Genomic DNA, 20,804 nt, shown 5'->3' on the forward strand with positions numbered 1-20,804 from the left:
TGGAGGTGGCAGCAGCGCAAGGGGAGAGCGGGGTCGAGATGCTGCAGGGGTTGCGAGGCCACCGGCACTAGCCTCGGCCTGCCCCTCCCGCCTTCCGTCATCACTGCCTGCCTGGCTGATGTGGCAGCGGTGGGGGGAAGCAGCGGGTGCACCGCAGCATCGGGAGGCAAAGAGTGGGCCCAGGGGTGGGGAGGAGCGGATGGGGTGGGGAGGAGGAGTGGAGTGGGCCCGAGGTGGGGAGAACCTGGCCTGCCATGGCAGGGCGGGAAGCAGCGGGCCCAGCCTGACATGGTGTGGGAGGGGGAGGAGTGGGCCTCCCTCTCTCCTTTCATACCACCACCGCTGCGTCAGCCTGGGCCTGCTGCTTCCCCCCCACCACCACAGCAAGCTGACTTCTCCCCACCCTTGGGCACTCTTCCCCCCCCCCCCCCCCCCCCCGCGCCGCTGCCACGGGGAAGCGGGGAGCAGGCCTGGACCACAAGCAGCAGGAGGGAAGAGGGGAGTGGGCCTGGACTGTGGGAGGTGGGGATGGGACACGGACACGGGGCGCTCTCCCCTCCACCTCCCATGTCATTCTTGACAGGCAGTTGGTTAGTAGGTATATAACAGCATAAAAGGTCTTGCCTGGGCTTTCCTCCCCCTTGTTACTGCATTTTGGTGCCTTTGTGTGCATCTCATGGGTAGAGCAAGGCCACAAGAAACGTAGTAATAACACCAGAACAGAGATAATGCCATTAGTTTTTGGATTGGAGCCTTTCCCCCCACAGTTCGGAGGGGAGGGAGTGAGGCAGGAGGGTTGTAGCTGGGGGTTTGGTTCGCACTCCTCTCACCTGCTGCTTGTTGATGTAATTGCTTAGGTATGAAGGCACTGGTCGATCATTATCCCTGAAGCTGATTCAGCAGCTGCGGCAGCAGAGTGCACAAGCCCAAGTCAGCATGACAGCAGAGAACAAATCAACAGCTACAACTAAACTTGCCTCAGGTACCATGCAAGGCTGACATCTCTGAGGACCGATATTTAACTCAAAATACCAGCACCTCTTCTATTAATACATCTTGTAAAAGATTACTCCCTGCCTGTATATTTGAACTTTTGCAGTTACAGGCTGGGAGAGGGTGGGGAATAGCAAGAGACTTGTTCTGTAACTGGGCCTTTGGGCTAACCTCACCAAAACACCTTGCTGCCTGCATATTTCCTGCGCAGTCGTGGCTGCAGCTACACTCCACCCCTATTAAATCTAATGTGGAAGTAGGCTAAGCAGCTTCCTTTTGAGAAAAAAGTGTTTGGTTGTCTCTGCAGAGACTGTCATGGTTTCTTTTCCTCTTCTTTTCTTTTCTTTTTTTTTTTTCCTGAGCAGGTGTTGCTTCTGATCTCTTCCAGCTCCAGGCATTGAAGGGTCTTGATTGTGTCTGATTCCTTTATCAGCCATCACTTCAACTTCAAAACTGCTTGTTTTTTGTCTTTTAAATCTCTCTTTGCAGCTCGTACATTGCATGAGGTCTCGCTGCATGAGTCAATCAGATATGCCCCTGGAGACCCTGTGGAAAAATGGCTCAATGACTTGCTATGTTTGGATTGTCTCAATATCACCAGGATCATTTCTGGCTGTCCATTACCTGAAACCTGTGACCTGTATCCTTGCTGAAACCAATGCCCTTTGTTATTAAATGGTTCATTCCTAATTATGGCAGGGTGAGCAAGAGGTTAACAGTGGCTGACCAGACTGTTGCTGAGAGGTTGGGTCCCTCTGGATTCTTGTTTCCCCCCAGTGCAGTTTATACTTCAGCTTCTTTGTACTGGTGTGTGGCACAGTTGACTCTCTCTCCTTTTTATACCAGAATAAGAGCTAACCATACCCTAGTCTAGGTGATAGAGACCTGATGAAAAAGTTCATTGTAGTGAGTGGAAGGCTTTTTTCTATTAACCATAATGCCATTCTTTTAGTCAGTATTCTCTAAGTAGAGAGGAGCATGCATTTAACTACTTTAACTTTTTTCATACATTTAACCAAAAATTGAAGTTCTCACTTAGTGCTGACTGTGCTGTGTGGGTTTAGTGAGCACAAGGAGGCTTAAACCTAAAGAATAAGGCATCTGCCCTTCCTGCTGGGAAGATGCTGACAGCATATGAGGGCACTTAGCTCATATTGTAAAAGCATAGGGAGAATTGCTTGCAGGCTCTGATAAATCCATAAAAAAATCTCTGGCTGTTTCCTTTCTTGACCAGTATACATAGATATTATGTAAATAGAGACACACTCTTCTGTTACCACAAGGCATCAGAAATTTTTCTTCAGAGGCTGATGGCCCTCTACGTAGCTTCACATTACAAGGTAGTATTGTTGCCATGTTGGTCAGCACTGTCGAAATCTCTGTGGTTTTTAGAAAGGTCTAGTTGTCTTGAGTATGCTGTTACCATAGGTTGTTAAGGTACGAAAAAGTTATCTCCATTCCCTGCTTTCTGCTTTTTACAGTACTGTTTTTGTTCTGTCCTCTTACAGCTTACATTCATTCTTTGCCCATAAAAACATAAGGTTCTGGAGTAAGCCTTCCTGGTTGTGAAATCTCCAAGACTAATTAAGTCTGTGCAGCTTCTAGATTAAAGCAAGCCCAGGTCCACTGTCTCCTCTCTTCTGCCTGCAATTGCAAATTAAGCAGTATTTTGGGTTTAGAAGGTGTCTGAGCTGTTGGCCTGACTCTGTATCTAGGAAGTCTAGATGCAGTGCTAGGGCTGTGGGCTCGGGGCCGCTGCTTGAGCTATTCAGCCCTACTCTAGAGCCTTCTATGAATTCTAACTTGGACGTGTCAAGGCCTGAGGTTTATTTCTTGCAGGCGATCCTGGGTTCACTCCCCATACTTAGTATAATGTTAGATATGGTCATTACCCTTGCACAGAGCTTGATGGCCAAATTGGATGTAGCTGATGAGCTCTTTTCAGTAGGTGTTATTGCGGTAAATAAGAACTGGATTTTTGAACAGCTTTCTGTTAATGTTGAGAGTCATAGTGGTAACCCACAAAAGATGTTACAATTTGAGGGGGAGGTGTTGAATTCGGTACTCATTAGTAGTTGATTTGTTTTCCAAAGTCAAAGTATCATAGCAAAACAGTATTATGCACAGCGTTTCTTAATGGTTTTTTTATATATACTGGGGAGAAAGCATGCAAAATAATGTACAGGCAGTCCTCGGACTTACGGCACAATTGGTTCCTGAAAACTGTGTCTTAAGTCGAAACGTTGCAACTTGGAACCAATTTTCTCGTAAGAAACAATTTTATAAATGAGGGATTGGTTCCTGAACCAAGGCCGGATACCCTGTTTTCACCAAAAATACCCCAGAATTTTGTACTTGATCGATTATAGATGAGTAATATAGCTACATTAATATATTTATATTGTAAATAGCAATCATATTGATTTAAAAAGACTTCTTTGAGGTGACTTTGGTCTTCTTGAAGGGCTCTTGGCTGGAGTCTTCTCAGGAGTCTTGGCTGCAGGTTTTTCTGGAGTCTTGTCTGCTTTCTTAAAGAAAATGTGCAAGGAAGTTTGGACAGATGTTCTCCAGGGAGATGAGCAACACAACAAACTTGTTCGCTGGCATGGCATTGCATTGGATCAAGCGTTGCAAGTCGAAACTGGCGTTGTGAAGTTGAAACAGGGTGTCAATTTATAAAGGTTTTAAGTGCGAATCGTTGTAAGTGGAGGACTGCCTGTAGTCTGGGAATAACATCCTTGAATTGTCTTGATTGCCATTGATGTGTTCCAATTGCATATGCTTAACTAAAACTGAATCACAGGAGAGAGGCAGGATTTAGAGGACTGATAACTTAGAATTGAACATAGTCGTGATGGAAGAACTTTGAAACTCTCCTCAAAGTAAGAATTGATTCTATAACTTGTTGTTTATGTTGCTCCAGAATTCCCCCAATGACCTCCAGATGCTTTCAGATGCTCCTGCCCATCATCTGTTTTGCCTTTTACCCCCTGTTCCACCTACCCAGAATTCTCTGCCAGAAGTACTTGCCATTGTTCAGGTAGGTGACAAAGCTGAATGTATGAAATGAAGTTATAAAGCTGCTTGTTAAGGAACAGGTGACAGGATGTTTAACCATGATGTATAAGATTACCGTTCTGCACATGCACCCAGGTGTTACATTAATCCAACAGGTCTTAACCAGGACCCTTTTGTCCTAGGTGCTGTGCAGCTACACAAGGACACCTTTCTCGCTGAGCTTGTTTTCTAAGGAACCCCCTTTTTGTTACAAGGCCTGCTGAGGGGAAAAAATAGGTAGCAAGTTGTGGTTGCTCCTGCTTACTGCTGCAGACAGTTACAGGGCTGGAACATCCCAAAATTGTTATTAGACCATTCTCCTATGCTTATCTGCTTAAGATGATTGTTTTTGTAGGAAGCAGTTCTTTTGGGACCAGATTCTGTTATTTGTAGTACTTAATGGTTGTACAGCATTGAACAAATGCAGCTCTGATGTGCATGAGACTTTTAAATGGACTTTTAGTAGCTACCACAGTATAAAAGATGGATGATAGGTTATATGGCCGAATAGGTCTTTTCTATCTACCTCTGCTGTGGGTGGTGATAGTACAAGATCAAAAAGTTTTCTCTGTTCCCAGCCTCTTCTTTTCCTGGCAGGTGTGTCTGGAGGGAGAGATCTCTCGCCAATCTATCCTGAACAGTCTGTCTAGGGGGAAGAAGGCTTCTGGAGACCTTATTCCGTGGACTGTCTCAGAGCAGGTAAATAATTTTGGGTGTTTGCTTTTCTTCAGGATAATATATAATGTTTCATATGGAGAATGCTTAACTATGTTCTTTAATCGGTGTGTGTCTTGTACGTAGTTCCAGGATCCAGACTTTGGGAGCCTTTCTGGTGGGCGTGTTGTTCGTATTGCAGTCCATCCTGATTATCAAGGGGTAATGTATGCAGCGTCTGGTGATGTGATTTATCATTGCTGGCAACTTATACCATCTCAGCTGCTCTTGCACGATGAGCAGAAGGGAGCCGGATCAGTATTTGGGTGGGAGACACTAAGGAAAGGTCAGGTGCTGCAGCAAGTGTAGGTGAATTGGTCTGGTGGGCATTGCTTTTGTATGGTGATTTCAGCGAGGTCACTAACATGTTAGCTGTAGGACAGAGCCCTGAGTCTCTTCTGTAGTGTCACTCTCCTTCCTACAAACTGTCATGTAGCTTGTATAGCACTTGTATTGTGGCTGTGTGATACCATTATAGAAATCTGTAAATTGCTTTGGTCCTTCTCAGAAATTGCTTTGGTCCTTCTCAGAAGGAAGGTGTGGTGGTGGTGGTGATTTTTTTTTTTTTCAATTTTAAGAATTGTATATTGCTGCTTCACTGTTCATAAACTTCCTTCCTTCTTCACAGATGGGTTATGGCAGCAGAGCTCTGAGCTTGTTGCAAATGTATTATGAGGGTAAATTCCCTTGTCTGGAAGAAAAAGTTACTCCAAAACCCAAAGAAATTGCCACCATAAGCAGTGAGGTATGAAGCTCTACATGTCTGGTGTTTTCCTGTTGTATTAGGCTATTAAATTTGCCTTAGGATGTATGGCTGAAACTTAGTGTTGGTCTCATGCAGCTTTGCACATAAGTGTGTGGGGGTGTGTGTAAGTGAACATTTAATGTAAATATAAAAATATATGTCCCCTTACTTGTGAATAAGCCTGCAGATCACAGTGAAAAAGAACCTTTTTCTATTAACTCGTCTGCTCTTCTCCCCCAGGCAGTTAGTTTGTTAGAAGAGGTTTTGACCCCTCGGAAAGATTTGCCTCCTTTACTTCTCAAACTGAGTGAGAGACAAGCTGAGAACCTGGATTATCTAGGAGTATCCTATGGTTTGACACCACGGCTGCTCAAGTAAGTTTTAACCATGTTTGTCTACTCCAGGGTGGATTTGATTTAAATCACATTGATTTAAATCGCTGGTCAGGAAGCTGTGGTTTAATCATTGTTTTCTACAAAAAGTACATTCTTGTTGTTAGATATCCTTCATTCATAAAACAAACTCTCCCTGTGCCTGAAGATGGGTGTTTTGTGCCTGAAAGCCTACAGAGAACAATTTTTCCAACTGTTTAGTTGGTCTAATATAAGATATCGCATCTACCCAAAGAACCTTGTGTCTATGATCTCTGGAGACACTGAAACTAAGTATCACAGAGATGCTTAATGGGATCTTCTAGACTGAGCACTGAGTCCCATTGGGTAGAGTGGTTTTCTTTAATCTTTACTAATCTATAGAGGAGCCTCTGGGAACCCCATAAGATTGGGCCCCTAATATAGTCCACAGCCTGTTTGACCTATTTATAAAACTTCTGAAAAGGTTACATGAATATATTGTCTCAAATAGGATATAATTAGAAGTTATAATCCATATTCCATGATGATATCTTTGAGCTTTAAAATATGTTAAAGTAAAATTATATATGTTTATTTTTAAAAGCATCTTAAAAAAATACAAAAGAACAATTAAATCTGATTTAAATTTTTTTTTTTTTAATTTTGCTTAAAAATTGTTCATTTTTATCCACCATGGTCTACTCTACTAAATAGAGATTGAGGGAGTTGCTACAAATGAATGTGTTTGTTTCGCTTTGGTCCTAATCTCTCTTCTCTATTCAGGCTTCCATTATTCTTTCATAAATTCTTCTTGTTTATCTTTGATAAATCTGGCAGCAGTTGCAAGTTCCCACTCATGTGCACTCTCCTTGCAATTCAGGTGGGCTCTGTCCAGAATAATAGACAGCCCTTCCATTGCTAGCCCAGGAACAAACTATCCAAGTGTGCTCCTTGAATGGCACAGCTATCAGGATGGTCCACGCTTACTGTATAAACCAGTGGCTCTCAACATTTTTTGTACCAGGACCCACTTGTAAACATCAATGGCTAGTCCCAACCCAGTGCCCCTCACCCCAGCCCCCCAGTGTAGTGTATAGGGCAGGGGTGGCTCCCAGCAGCCCCTTGCAGGCTGGAACCTTACCAGCCTGCAAGGGAAAAGCCACAGTTTCCCATACTCTTCTCCTTTTGAAAGAGAATCCATTTTTAAAGTTCGTTGATCCATTGTTTTAAAGTTTGTTCGTGACCCTTTCATATATTCTTGCAACCCACTTTTGGGTCGTGACCCACAGGTTGAGAAACGCTGGTATAAAGGATCTGGAGAGCTCTTCATGCCAGGAGTGTCCCGTTTGATGTGTATGGTGTAACGCATGGGTCCAGGAAGCTCAAGGTGCTTAGCTGTGGCTTGTTTAGTTCCCATGTAAATCCATACACAGTTTGGCAGCTACTGCTTGGGTGTATGAAAGAGAATGAAAAATATTTAATCAGTCAAATCACACCTGACTGTTCACATGCACAAAATATTCTTGAATTTTGGTAAAAACTTAGGTATGTTCCCTTTTTAAAGTCAAGGTATTTGTTAATGTCTCTTCTATCTTTAACTTGGCTGCTGCTTTTTGTGATTATTCCTGCTTTAAACAGGACAAATAGGGGAAGGAAAAGAAATGGGTTATTGAAAAGCAACGGAAACCTAGCTTCCTGTTGAAATTCACCATTTCCAATGTAGCTGCAAGTTGTCATCCTATGCTTTAGGGAGGCAGGTTCCCATGACAGGTGTTGCTGTGGGGGCTGGTTTAACTCCCTAGTCCAGAACACCATCTGGTTGGTCTCAGCAGGTCTCGCTTTCACTCATCTGGTTACGCTCAAATTATATGGTGCAGTCAATCACAGGCTCTGGTCAGGAGAGAGCAGAGCAACTCAAAGGGAGAACAGGGCAGGATCTTGTGCAGATCAATTTGGGATTCTCTCTGGTCCAGCAGGTGCTGTTGCTGATGCACTGAGGCCTAGATGTCATTGAGCCAAGGGATCCTGAAGTTGTGCTAATGAAAGATGGACCCTCTGAAATAAAGCAGGAGCCTTTAGGGCTTTCCTGAGGGAATCCTTCAGAAGTCCGTGCTTTTGCTCATCAAAATCTATTTTTATAAGGTCCTGAAAGTATGGCCTGTGGCAGGCCATCCTCTTACTACCACATGCACCAGTTATTCCTGACATACACATTGTGTACATCTTCTTATGACCTAATCTTTTTGTTTGGTTATCATCTCAGTATGTCTGAGAGTCGTAGGTGTATCCTGTCTGTCAGTGGTCATTGTTACAAGTCACTATGATATTTTAGGGCCTTTTTAATCTACTTGGCAGTCAGTGGCATCTGCTAATCACCAAATCTCACAATTTCAACCATAACATTATGGTTATGTAGTTTCTGCTACATTTTTCTTATTTTCTTTCCCCCAGATTTTGGAAGCGTGCTGGATTTGTACCGGTTTATCTAAGGCAGACTCCAGTAAGTATCGTACTGTTTCAGGAACCTGATCCATCTCCTGTTCAAGTCAGTGGAAGGCTTTGTTAACTCTTGATGGGATCTGACTTGGGCAATAAGTTTTTTGTTTGTTTGTTTTTTTGAGGATGTCAGGAGTTTGTTGTTCATTGGGTTTATAGTTTCCAGTAACAGGACTAGCCTGTCTTAGGGATCAGAAGAGTTGTAGTGATGATCATTAGTGTGTTCTAGTATGTTTAGATTCAAAAACCGTGGGCCTTAGCTGCAAGTGCTTAGGTCAGTATGTGTAACTGGTGTCGTGGAATGCAAATGATCTAATCCAGTTTCAAGGTCCCTTTTTGACCCAGGCTGGATCTGGACTGTGGGGGCCCCTTGTGGGCTGGATCTGGATTGCAACACGAAGCTGTAGCAACAGTTCCTGGAGCGCACAGCAACAACTCCTACCCGAACTGTGGGCTCTGGCTGTCTGCATGCTAAAACTGGAGCTGTTGTTGCATGCCACATACTTCAGCATAGGGTATGCGGCAGGGGCTAGCAGTCAGGAAGGTGTGGATGGGCAAAGTGGCCAGAGAGCTGCCGGAGCTGTCGGCCCTTACTCTCCCTCCTACTGCCAATTGCCATGTTCGCTGGGGCCTGAGAACCCTGGATTCTGCAGCAGGCTGTTCCCCCCAGTCAAGCTGCTTGTCTAGCAGTTGTGCTTTGAGTGTCACTGCAGCATCTTCCATTTGTTTTCCTTTAGTATAGCTAGGATTTCAAGGACTATTGGTTTAATTAGGTAGCTCATCAGTAATAACAGTGCTTCACCCCTTTGTGGAGTTGATCAAATGCCTAAAGCTGATAGGTTGACAATTCAGTAACAGTAGTCATTGACACAAGCTGTATTAAAAGTCAACACAAAAGACTGAGTAAGAGAGACTTTTGGATTTTACCCTAGGTAAAAAGAACCCAAACATGTTTCCTGTTTCACTATCTGTCTTTGTCCTTACCAGTTGAATGCATAAAGCAGAGGGTGGTGATAGGGGTGATGAGAATCTGTCTATGTTCCTAGAATGACCTGACTGGTGAGCACTCGTGTATCATGCTGAAGACCCTGAGTGAAGAGGAGAGTGAGCAGGAGCACTGGCTCTCTGCTTTCTGGAAAGGTAACTGGACTGGTTGTAGTCGGGCAAGAGGAAGCCTCAGTGTCCCCTTTGTAACAGCAGTGGAGTAACCATTATTGTCTTGTCTTCTGCAGATTTCAGGAGGCGGTTCCTGTCTCTGCTCTCATATCAATTCAGCACTTTTTCCCCTTCGTTAGCATTGAACATTCTACAGAACAAGAATATCAAGCAGCTGTTGCAACCCCGTGAGTGCTCAGGCTTCTAGTGCTGACTTTGGGGATTTAAACTCTTTGCATGGCTTATCACAGGATTCTTTAAAACTCCAGGCACGATGCAGAATTGGTAGTAGACTGTGAATAGTGTTTGCCTCCTATATCCAAAAATAGGCTTGTGTTCCCAAGTGAAAACTTTGTCCTTGCTTAGTTCAGAGGTTCTGTTTAATCAGAGTTTTTGGAAATCAGATACAAAAGAGCTCTCTAATGTAGCAGAGACAAACATAGCAAGATCCAGGGCTGGAAGCTGAAGCTGGACACATTCAAACTGTGGGATGAAGACGCTTCCTCTCAGCAGTGCAGGTCCTAAACAACCAGAACAGCTTACCTTAGGCTATGGTGGGAACCCTGCCACTTGGAATTTGTAAATCAGAATGGGATGCCTATCTAAAAAAGAGGCTGTAGTTGAAGCGTGAGTTATTTGTTTTGATGTAGCCGTGACCTGTTTTATACAGGAAGTCAGACTAGATTAGTATAATAATCTCCTTTGATCTTAAAATCTATTGAAAGCACACTGCTGTTTCTTGAATGTAGCGAGCTCCAAAGAAACCTCTTGAGAGCTCAGTAATTGCTCTGTTTCAGTTTGTTTTTTGTGACTTTCCCTAAATAGTGGGTGAAAGGTGCCAGGCTGCCAGCACTGGATAACAAAAATTTCTGCCAGCAGGACTGGTGCAGTGTAGGAAGAGCCATTTCAGGCTTTCTTCTGCTGGCTCTCGTTCTTTAACCCTTTTACTAGGGTTAGGAAAATGCCAGACTCCCTTGACCCATTTGATTGTATCTATGGGTGTGAGTCTTGGTAAAGGAATTCTTGTTCCATGGAGAGATTTGAAACCCCAAATTAATTAGTTACAGTTTTAATCCTGGCATTTTTTATTTATAAATTCATTTGGGAAGCAATTGTGTGGGGCAGCTGCTGGCACATGTTAAAAGTGAGCTGTTAATTGCCAGAATCCTGAAGAACTACAGAATGCAATTTTCCTATTCTTTTTGGCTTGCTCAGTCATCGGCCGTGCTGAACTAGACACCGTCTTCATTCCATATGACCTCAAGCGGTTAGAGATGTACTCTCGAAACATGGTGGACTATCACCTCATCATGGACATGATTCCCACTATCTCCAGGATGTACTTTCTTAACCAGCTAGGAGACATCTCTCTCTCTGCTGTACAATCGGTATGGACCACCTGCCTTTAATTACCCCCTCCTTCTTTTCCTAGCCCTTTCGTATTTTTCCATCTACTGAGTATCTCTTAAAGATTCAGCCCCTGCTTATGGCTTCAATTTCCCACTTCAATGTAGTGTTGTAACTGGGAGCTGATCATCTTGCCTCCTATTCTACTTTTATGCTGTCTTTTATTTGAAATAATCTCCCATTTCATGCACCACATCTGTCAAATCTCCAGTTCTAAGACCTACAGTTTCAGATGATTTGCCTCCTCAGTATTCCCTTCTGTGTTTTCCCTTGTCTGTGCTGTCTTCTCATGCTTCATATTTGTTTCTGCATCTAGTAATTCAGATCCTCTTCTCTTGCATGTTCTGCAGAACATCATGTGCCCATCTAGTACTATGCAAACAGTAGCCAAAGCCTCTTGCATCAGGAAGCATTTCTGTTTTCAGTAGTGAGCTCTGACTATCAAAGGTAGAGCAGTTTGGCAGAGTCGTAATAGTTTTGAACAAAACTCAAACCTGTATGCTTTGTAGAGGGGTGGGGCAGAGTGTGTGTGTGTGTGTGTGTGTGTGTACATACATGTACATATACATATTGCATTTAAAAAATCTTGCCATGTAGGCCCTTCTCCTAGGGATTGGTCTACAACACAAATCTTTGGACCAGCTGGAAAAGGAGCTAGAACTACCCAGCAGTCAACTGATGGGTCTCTTCAACAGGATTATCCGCAAAGTGGTCCAGGTAATTGCATCTTCGTCCAGCTTTGGCTTATGGAGTTGTCAGACTCAGTTCTAGGCCTAAGCTTTGCAGTGTTAAGAATCTAGCTCAGTATTCTGTAACCTCAGTCTCCCTTGAGGAATGTATAGGCTCTTTGTGAATGGAGGCTGCTGACAGACAGAAAAAAACAAAACACATTTTACCAGAAAAAGCACTGCATTATTTCAATCTGGCTCCACGGTATCTGTCTAGATTGCACGCTTCAGAAGGGCTTTTTGGTGCTTTATCTACTAGCTGATTCAATAAACTAGCAGATAAAAGTGCAAAGAAAGCCCTACTGAAGCACCAGATCTATACAGACATTGGGTGAGCCAAGTCTAACTAATGCAGTGCCTCTTTTGGGCATGCACTGGACTTAGCACAGGGGTACCCCAAGTTTAAAGTAAAGTGCTGGTTTGGGGGGGGGGGGAAGGGGGGGTTATGTCTGTAAGCAGCAGAAATGTCTTGGTGAAAAAAGGAGGTGACTAGCAGTGGTGTTAGCTGTATAGATCTTTCATACAGTTTGGATGGCTTATAATGATGAATGGTGCTGACCAGAGGGGTGCGTTCTCTAGTGTCCTTTAATTGCAGCAAGTTATACAGGCTTCTTCTCCGCTGTGTTAGTGTTGCACCTTGCCTTAGAATGGCCCTCTCCAGAGAGGGTCACATAGGGGCAGACTTGCAGCCAATAGAAAGGCTTTGGTTCAGGCCTTCAGTCTCCCTGGCATTGCTGGTGAGACTGAGTGAGGGTGCTAGTTGTGGTGGATGGTGCTACAAGGAACCTGACTTTTTAGTGCTCATTTCACAGATCACTTCTCAGATGGCTGTGAATTTGTCTCATGCTATTATGAGGTAAAGAACAGACTGACACAGAAATAAGACTCCCCTGTTCATTCCAGTCCTGTAACCAGTCTGTTCTCTCCTAGTTCTCAAAGTTAGCCTCTGATGACTTCATAGGCAGAACTTCTTTATCTTTAATTACAAGTCACCCACTGTTCAGATGTTTTGCCCAGCATGGAATCGTATTTTGGTGACTAGATAGAAATAATATAAAAGAAAGGAAATCTGTAGGTTTTTACCTGTAAAAGTAAATGACTTGCCTGGGGTTGTGTCAGTGAAGAACTCCTTTTTATATGCAAGCAATAACTCCTGAATGAGTCATTAAGATGTCTTTACTTTCTTTGCCAGGAGATGGGTCTCTGACCTTCATGGTTTCTGCAGTCTAAGGGCTGCAGAAGTTTCACTGGGGTAGCCAACATATTTTTAATTTGCTTTTAAAGCACCTAGCTGATAAAACAGCAATAAGCCTGTCGCATGCTAATTTACTCCTTTATTTTCAGATGTACAGCACTATCCAGGAGAAAGCTGTAGAGGAGCAGATGGCAGCAACGAAGGACATTGTAATGGAGCCAACTCTGAAGTCTTTAAACGATGACTTGGTAATGTTGATCCTACCATTAAAACTTCAAATATGTGTGTCAAACCCCTCCAACGGGTTTTTCTCTAACTTAAGAGCTGTTTGAATGGTGTCTGTGCTTGTGTAGGAAGTCCTGTGTGTCCTATTTTGTTCTTTTATGGTAATTATGGAACTTTGCAAGCTTTAACAGTGCATTAATATTGTGCTAATGTAGTGTAAAGATCCTCCCACAGTCATCTTTAATATTTATATTAAAAGTGCAGATGTCTTTCACACCCAGTTCAAAGTGTGGAAGGCTTCTTTGTAAGGCGAACTGCCTTTGGGGGATAGAAAAAGAATAAGGCATTGTAATTTCTGACCTAGTAGACATGTCGTGTGATGTTTTGCTACTGCTCTGCTTAAAAGTTAACATTTCTCTGGGATGTGTTGCTTGCAGGAAGAAGCAGCGCGGGAATTTCAGGAAAAACACAAACAAGAAATGGGGAAGCTGAAGGAAATGGACCTTTCACAGTAAGAATTTTTCCACGTGACTTGCACAGCAAATGTTTTCAGGCATCTGGTTTGAACACACTGTCTAGGAGCAGCACATCTGTGCAGTGAATGGGGGTTTGGGGTGGGAATATTCAATAGGTTGTACTCAGCATAGCGGATGTCTGAGCCGTATTGTCAGGCTGAAACTTGAGCCTTGTGCACCTTGGAGCCCAAGTGAATGAAGTCATTGTGAACAGACTTATTCTGCAATATCTAATAAATGCAGCTAGCAATTTCTGTTTCCTGAGACTGTTAATCACCAACCATTCTTAGTCTTTATTGGCTCTGCTGGCAACTGGTTTATTTTATACTCTAGCCAAATTGCAATTATAAATGTTGGTTTCAGTAGTAAAATGTCTGCTCGCTGGCATTAACCATCTTTGAGCAGTGTGTCATAAGAATGAATGTGCTGGTTTCAATCTTCAGTTTTGTGTTATTTATTTGCTGGTCCAAGTTCTGCTTGTGTAAACTTGAGCCATCCTCATTCTCTTTGTTTTTTACTTACTGGTTCCTTCTGTTTAGATAATAACCTCTTCAGGGTAGACTGCTCTTGCTGCGTGTCTCGCCTCGATCTTGGTTTGGGCTTCCTCAGAATGTTGTGTAGTACAGATAATGCCTTGAGCTATCTCTGCCTTCGGGCCATTCTTAATTCCTGGAGGCTTCCCATGCTTCAAAGAGCAATCATTAGCTTTCCTTAAACTATAGAAATGGTCCTAGTGCTACTCGAACCAACTTAAGGCTCCCATCTCCTGCTCAACTAGTCTCTTATTTCAAAGCAGACACTAGAATGAGAGCATTCTTGTCTAACAAGCTCAGTTGTTATTTGTCTGATTTGTGCTGGTTAACTGTTGGGTCATACCTCAAGTTGCTTGAAATTTCCTGTTGAAGGTGTCAGTTCAACATGGACACTCTTAGATCATTGCAGAGCTAGTCAACTCAGAGGTTACTGAACTGCTGAAGCAGCAGGTTACTCAGGATGAAGAAACATCTGCTGGAGCTTTAACAGGCACTCCATGAACTGCTTTGCTTTCCTCCCTGCTCTTTCCTCCATTCTGCCAAAACAAAAAAGGCTTTTGATAATATTGGCATAGTAATGTCTGCTTTGGCAACCTCTACCAAATCTAAGAGAAGTAAAACATTTTAAAATGCTCTGGCTACTTTGTTTCCATGTGACGCATGGGCATGTGTATTTGCTAAATTACTTCCTATTGGATATCCTTAGCCCACTTTCCTATTGAATATCCTTATTGGATATTTTTGAAGGCCAGTTACAGAACTCTTGTGGAGGAGACAAAGTTATTTGAAATGTAATGGCTTTATCCGGTGTCACTTGGCCTTACTAGTAGAGACTGTTCTACACTGAGACTCTAGAAGCGCCTGGCAAGAAAGAGCAGCTACTCCAATTTTTGCTCTGCAGTTACTTTGCTTAGTTAAGCTGCCTGTTATATCTGAGTTACTTGGATACTATGATGAGGGGGACAGTACACGAGCCTGAATCAAACAGAATTTGCCTCTGTGATCAATAGAAACATTGAAGCCATTGGGTTTTCTTGAAATAGTGCAGAAAGCATGGGCGACTGGTGCCATTTCAGTCGGTGGGGCACATGCCCCCCCAGCAAGCAGTCAGCAGCTGGGGCGGGGGTTCCCCTGTGGCCAATCTCATTGATGGGGGGGGGGCTTCCAGGAGCACCACTTCCCAGCTGGCACTGGTGCTCCTGCCTGCCCCTGCCCGCCCATCACCTAACTGGCAAACACAGCCAATCGGGGTGTACTGGCGCTCTCAGCACCCCCTACACGTTGCCACTGGCAGAAAGGCTGTACCATGTTGGACTCTCCTCTTATGTTTTGTCTGTGCCGTTGTACTCTTTCAGAATAGAGAATATTGATCTGGTTGTTGCCAGATTGAAAGCCAAGGAGACTGACTTTCTGTATCCTTAGAAAGGTTGAAGGTGGAGCATGGTGAAATGCACACAGGAGACTTGCAAGGGTCATTGTAGCCTTGACCAGATGCTGGAAGGGGATAAGTATATCTGTGCCTGCTGCCCTTTCAGCTACCAGCCTTTGTGACGAGGCTACCATATTGGAGCAGTTGGGTGATAACGTCCATTTTAAGGGGAGATAAAAGAACTACATTTGTCACTGAAGGGTTTTGGGTGGTGGGAATTTTTGATTACTGCTGACCTAATTTGCATTCAAATGACTGACACGGCCATGGCAGACTGTGCCTTGTTGCCCATGCTCATCCTGCTTTGAACCAGCTCTTGCTCGCTTGCACTGTGTCTGAATGCATCTCTGTTTGAATGCTAACACAAGCTTTGGCTTTGTTTGCAGGGTAGCTGTTGTCTGACAGAAGTGTGATTAACTGTATTTCCTCTCCTTTGAATAGGTCATTTTTGATTGTTTTTTATCTCCCTTGTTCAGATATGTAATCCGAGGTGATGATGAAGAATGGGATGAGGTGCTGACTAAAGCTGGAAAAGACACATCCATCGTCAGCCTGAAAAGGTTAGGGAAATAAAAATCCAACAGATCCAGGCCTTCCCGTAGGCCTTATTATATGCAGTGAAACTGAGGAGTTAAAAGCAAAGGAATTGCATATCTTGTTGCTCTTAGTGGGTTTCTAGCAAAGATCTGGGAGGATAACTGGCTTGAAGATCATTTTTCCCCACTTTTTATCTCTCTGCAGTGGGGAAGATAGGACTGTCCCTTGGCTCATAATTCAACCCTTTAATTAGTTAATACAACAGGTTTTTCAGTCTGGTCATGCATGTAATTTGTCCCCTGATTTCCCCTTTGTGGGTAATTCTGCTAGGATTAAAATCCTTGTTCTATTTTGTCTGTCTTCCCCCTTGACACAAGTAGGAACCTATGAAAATTCCCACAGGAAAAATGCATCCCCAGGACGAGTGAATGAATCTCGTGTCTCTGAGTCTAATCCTTCTGGAACTCTTGGGACTCCCTCAATCAAGTTCTTAGTTGAAAACATCAGTTTCCCTTTATGATGACTTTCATCCACTTTCTTCCTTTCAGCTCCCATGCATCTCAACACGGTCCCCTTCTGGATCTCTTCCCCTGTGGATTTATGGATGGGGACTTCCATAAATGCAGCTTTCCCCACCCTTCCTCCCCACTCGCCTCAATTCCTCCAGGCAGAATTAATTATTTGTCCCTTCTTGCATTTGTCTTCTGCCTTTTGTGCCCACACACATTGTTTCTCTAAATACTGGCAGCTGTGAATGAGTCCCTGCCCATTCTATGGAAATAGGAAATGGTCCCAAAAGCTGTTGGAATAATTGGGTGGGTCATGTTTGGCCCATCCATTCCCAGACTGACCTGAGTGCTTGGATTGCTTGCTAGGTACTTGAAAACCTAGCCATGCAATTTTTAAAAAATTAAGTCTGAGTGCCCCAGTTTGAGGTGTCTTTCTGGATCCTGCCTTTAAAAAGCTGTATAGTATGTACCCTCTAAAGAGTGGGCTCTTTATGGCAATTCAAACTGGGGGCCAGAGTCACAGGATGCTGGAAAATATAGGTTGTATTGTTAGTGCATTCTGTAATTCTGCTTTAAATGACACAAATGAGAGCGGGTTTCATCCTAGCCCCTTTGCTTCAGGCTTTGCATAGAAAGGTTTCTGTGCAAACCTCCACTTCGGTAACAAACATTCCCGGCTGAATAGGAATCCAGTGTCTCTTTAACCGGTGTTTGTTCCTGTTTCTCAGTGCAAAGAAGAGAAAAGTAGAAACGGAAAAAGGACCAAAGCAACAGAAGAAATTTAAGAAGAACAAAGATATGAAGCAGAAGTGGAAGAAATGACATTAAATCTAATCAATGAACTAGTACTAAACCAGCTCCTGTTCAGGACATCCCATTTCCTTCCAAAGCAAAGGATATTTTCTTCTGAAGAAGCAGTGACTGGAAGGAAAAGCCTTGGAGGCATTTTTACAGTTCATAAAAAAGGAAAAGTGCAGTGACATTGCTGAGAGGCTCTCTCCTTTTGGGATTTTTATACTGAGGGATTAGAGAGGCTCAACAGCTGGGAAGCTTCAATTCACACATGGCTGAGGCATCTGTAAACAACTTTGCTGCATCTTAGTGCCTGGTGTGTTTTTAATTTTTTTCCCCCTTTTAGGAGACCCAGGGGAGGTGAGATTGTGGTGCTGCATTGCAACATTTTAACACATCTTAATGTGCTTAGTTATTTGCTGTACTTCTTCAGTGTCGGGGATGTTGCTCTGCAGCTTGGCAGTGCTCACAGTGAGCTTCACTTGGGGCTGGGCTGTTCGTTAATCATCAGCCACATGATTAGCACTGATAAATGGCCACAGTTTTTGTCCAAAGAAGCTTGCACTGTACAATAAATCTTTTTGTTTTAAAAAAATGCCTACAGATTGTGCTCACAGCTCTCCATAGCGCTACACAAGGTTCCTCAGCTTCTTTCATTGCTGCTTTCAAGCCCCTTCTACACTTGGTTGTCTCTCTTTCCTGCCTCATGTTGGTAGGCCTATTATTTCCTTACTCTATAAGCTTGTTGTGAACATGGGAAGCTATTCCTGCTGCTTTGTATCTTGTTGTGCCTGTTCAGCTCTAGATGTCACCTTGGCACAGTGTTTCTCATAAAATCAGCACGGTCCTCTCCATGACGGGTAACTGGCCACCTCCCTCTCAGCAGCTGCTCCAGAGCACAGAAACTGTCCCAGAAGACTCACAGGTATGCTCACCAGGTGGCAGGACAATTGTTATTCTTGTTCCTCTTCATGGTGGCTTAGGATTCTCTGTTGCTCAGGTTTGCTCCTGTCCTGCTATAGGTTTTCTGTGATTGAGCTGCTTTCTTCTGTGCCTGCCTTGTGTGTGCAGATCTTGGCTCTTGGGAGCAATTCTCTGTGGCACAGTCAGCTCCCCACTTCCCTATATGCCCTATTCCTTGTCTAGATATAGCTTCCTGGTTATCCTAGCTTTCCTTCCCCTGCTTCCTGGCATGCACACTTGGACAAGTAGAGTGCACTGAAAGCATGAGGCTTTATATGGGTGAGAGCTTCCCAGACTTTGTAGATCCAGACCTACCCTTCCCCCTTGCTTCTGAAAACAGAACTCATTTTCCCCAAGAACAGTTGTTGACCCAGGAATATGCTGTTGTCTTCTCCAGTATTGACGTGTGAAGCCAGTTAAACAGAAAAGAAGGACTAGTAGAACACAGTTTATGCCTCCCTTAAGTCAGTTTGCCCACTGAAGCATAAGGGAAGTTTGCCCCTGTGAGTGCATGGGGTGTATGCATCCCACATGGCAGCAGCCAGGGAAGAGTTAAGGAAAGTCCTCATTACCTGTCTCCCAGCTGTGACCCACTGGTCAATTAGAAACAGCTGCCCTAGAGAGAAGCCTGCAGCCCAGGCAGACCTGGAGAAGCAGACAAAGGCTGTGTAGGCTGCTCTGGAGAGTCCCAGAAGTACAGGCAAAGAGGCTTGTGGAAAGAGCAGTGTGGAAAGGAAGACTTGCCAAGCTGGGATGGTCAGAAGCAGCCCAGGGGAGCGATGAGAAGCAGGAAGGAATCCAGAAGAGCGGGTGGGCTTGGGTTTGCTGACCTCCCCTCCTCAGCAAAAAATGGAAGCTAAGGCCATGGAGGTGAGAGGACCACAGAACAGCATGGCCCAGGTAAGGGACAGACTTGAGGTTGGGCTTGCAGTATGCTTTCAGTCTTTCCACTGGGGCTTGCCCCTCAGACCAAGTGTAACAAAAGTACTACTTCACCAGACATGGTTGCACAGGCATGCTGTGACTGACCATTTCACATTTCACCTACCCCTGACCCTAGTAAATGGAAAAATTGTTCCTGCGGATGTTCTGTGCTCCGTCTGTGCTCCCTCGGCAGAGGAAAGCCCATGTTGTTCTTTAGTGTCCGTCTTGGCTGACTGAAGATTTGACTCCAGGCAGCAGGGCCTGCCATGGATACATTTAATCCTTTAAACTTTGGGAGGACTAGGGGAATTCACTTAGAGGGAAAGGAATTGTCTTGCTGTTAAATGCGGAGTGGGATCTTTGGTGCCTGCCTTTTTTGCCTGCTCCATGTGAAATAAATCCAGCATTGTGATCCGTCAGACTGAGTTTCATAGCCAAAGATGCTTGAGGTCCAGGTGAATGGATGCTTCTTTTACAGCACTTAGAGCTGAAAATAGATGGAAGCAGTGTTAATTATTTCAGGATAAACCCTTTGACCCAGGACACTGTTGGGACTAATTCACACAGATGTTGGTGTTTACCCACCTACATCTTACTGACTAGTAAGCCAGCAGGGGGCTTTTCCTATTGCACATCCCTGCCTAAGGCAAGGTGCCGTGTGACAATCACTGTTTGAGAAGAGTTGTTTAGCTCTGGTTTTAGTGCTAGAACATTTAAGAGAAGGCTCGTTTTGGGACCACCTTCGGCTGTGTGGCAGAGAGAGACATGTATGTTAAGGGCTGAAGAACAGGAAGAGGCTAAGGGGCAACTAAGGAAAGTTGATATTTATTTACCAGATTGACACTGTTCTATTAAAATTTCCATTAAGATGTGAATGATGCAGACTGGGGTCTGTTTATGAGGTAGCTATCACAGCCTAGCCCTAAGCCTGACCAAGACCTCTGGCTCCCATCTCTTGTCAATATAATGGGAAATTGTGATCTTATACACGGCCTCTCAGGGAAACAGGAATGGGCAGTTTATCATTGCTTTTGTCCTTGTCGTCCTTTGCATTTCAAGGCAGGTCACTTAATTTCTCTGCAGATTGGTCTGTTGGCAGAGGCAGGAAGAAAGCTGAGCCTCAACACAGTGCTGCACTTAATTAATGATTGTAAGGTACTTTGAGATTCTCTGGTGGAAAGTGCAGTAGATTATCCATTGGAAGTAAAGGGGAAAATGGAGCTTTCTGAATTGTATATTTCGAACACATGGCAGTGTATTGCTTCATAGTAATGCCTTGCAGAATAACACTTAAAATGACAAGCTCCCCTACCTAGTTTTCAAATAATCTCGAATTCAGACCCTACTGTGACTGTCTAATGAAAAGGTCATTAACTGGGCAACACTTTTTTGCGGTGTACTGGGAGGGGTGATGTAGATACGGAAAATGTAGGTTTTTATGGAGAAATAAAAAGTGGATTTCAATCTTTTTCCCTGATCCTGAGTGGGTAGGATTAAACCAGCAAATGGTAACAGATCAAATGCTCTTCATTTG

General features: G+C 43.9%; 1 protein-coding gene across 2 annotated transcripts in view; it reads left to right on the top strand.

The window, feature by feature from the left end:
* Positions 1-17,978, top strand: part of NAT10 (N-acetyltransferase 10) — a 36,005-nt gene extending 18,027 nt beyond the window's left edge. For both annotated transcript variants that reach the window (XM_006259970.4, XM_059722756.1), the window contains exons 13-29: positions 858-982; positions 1,483-1,633; positions 2,237-2,333; positions 3,917-4,033; positions 4,648-4,749; positions 4,852-4,926; positions 5,393-5,509; positions 5,750-5,883; positions 8,314-8,362; positions 9,405-9,498; positions 9,591-9,701; positions 10,729-10,901; positions 11,518-11,637; positions 12,993-13,091; positions 13,506-13,579; positions 16,022-16,105; positions 17,320-17,978. In XM_006259970.4, the coding sequence (XP_006260032.1) occupies positions 858-982; positions 1,483-1,633; positions 2,237-2,333; positions 3,917-4,033; positions 4,648-4,749; positions 4,852-4,926; positions 5,393-5,509; positions 5,750-5,883; positions 8,314-8,362; positions 9,405-9,498; positions 9,591-9,701; positions 10,729-10,901; positions 11,518-11,637; positions 12,993-13,091; positions 13,506-13,579; positions 16,022-16,105; positions 17,320-17,413 (1,816 nt within the window). In that variant the 3' untranslated portion in view covers positions 17,414-17,978. The remainder of the gene's footprint in view (positions 1-857; positions 983-1,482; positions 1,634-2,236; positions 2,334-3,916; positions 4,034-4,647; positions 4,750-4,851; positions 4,927-5,392; positions 5,510-5,749; positions 5,884-8,313; positions 8,363-9,404; positions 9,499-9,590; positions 9,702-10,728; positions 10,902-11,517; positions 11,638-12,992; positions 13,092-13,505; positions 13,580-16,021; positions 16,106-17,319) is intronic.
* The last annotated feature ends 2,826 nt before the right edge of the window (positions 17,979-20,804 follow it).

The sequence above is a fragment of the Alligator mississippiensis genome, chromosome 2, assembly GCF_030867095.1.
Source record: "Alligator mississippiensis isolate rAllMis1 chromosome 2, rAllMis1, whole genome shotgun sequence".
In the NCBI taxonomy this organism is placed as follows: domain Eukaryota; kingdom Metazoa; phylum Chordata; order Crocodylia; family Alligatoridae; genus Alligator; species Alligator mississippiensis.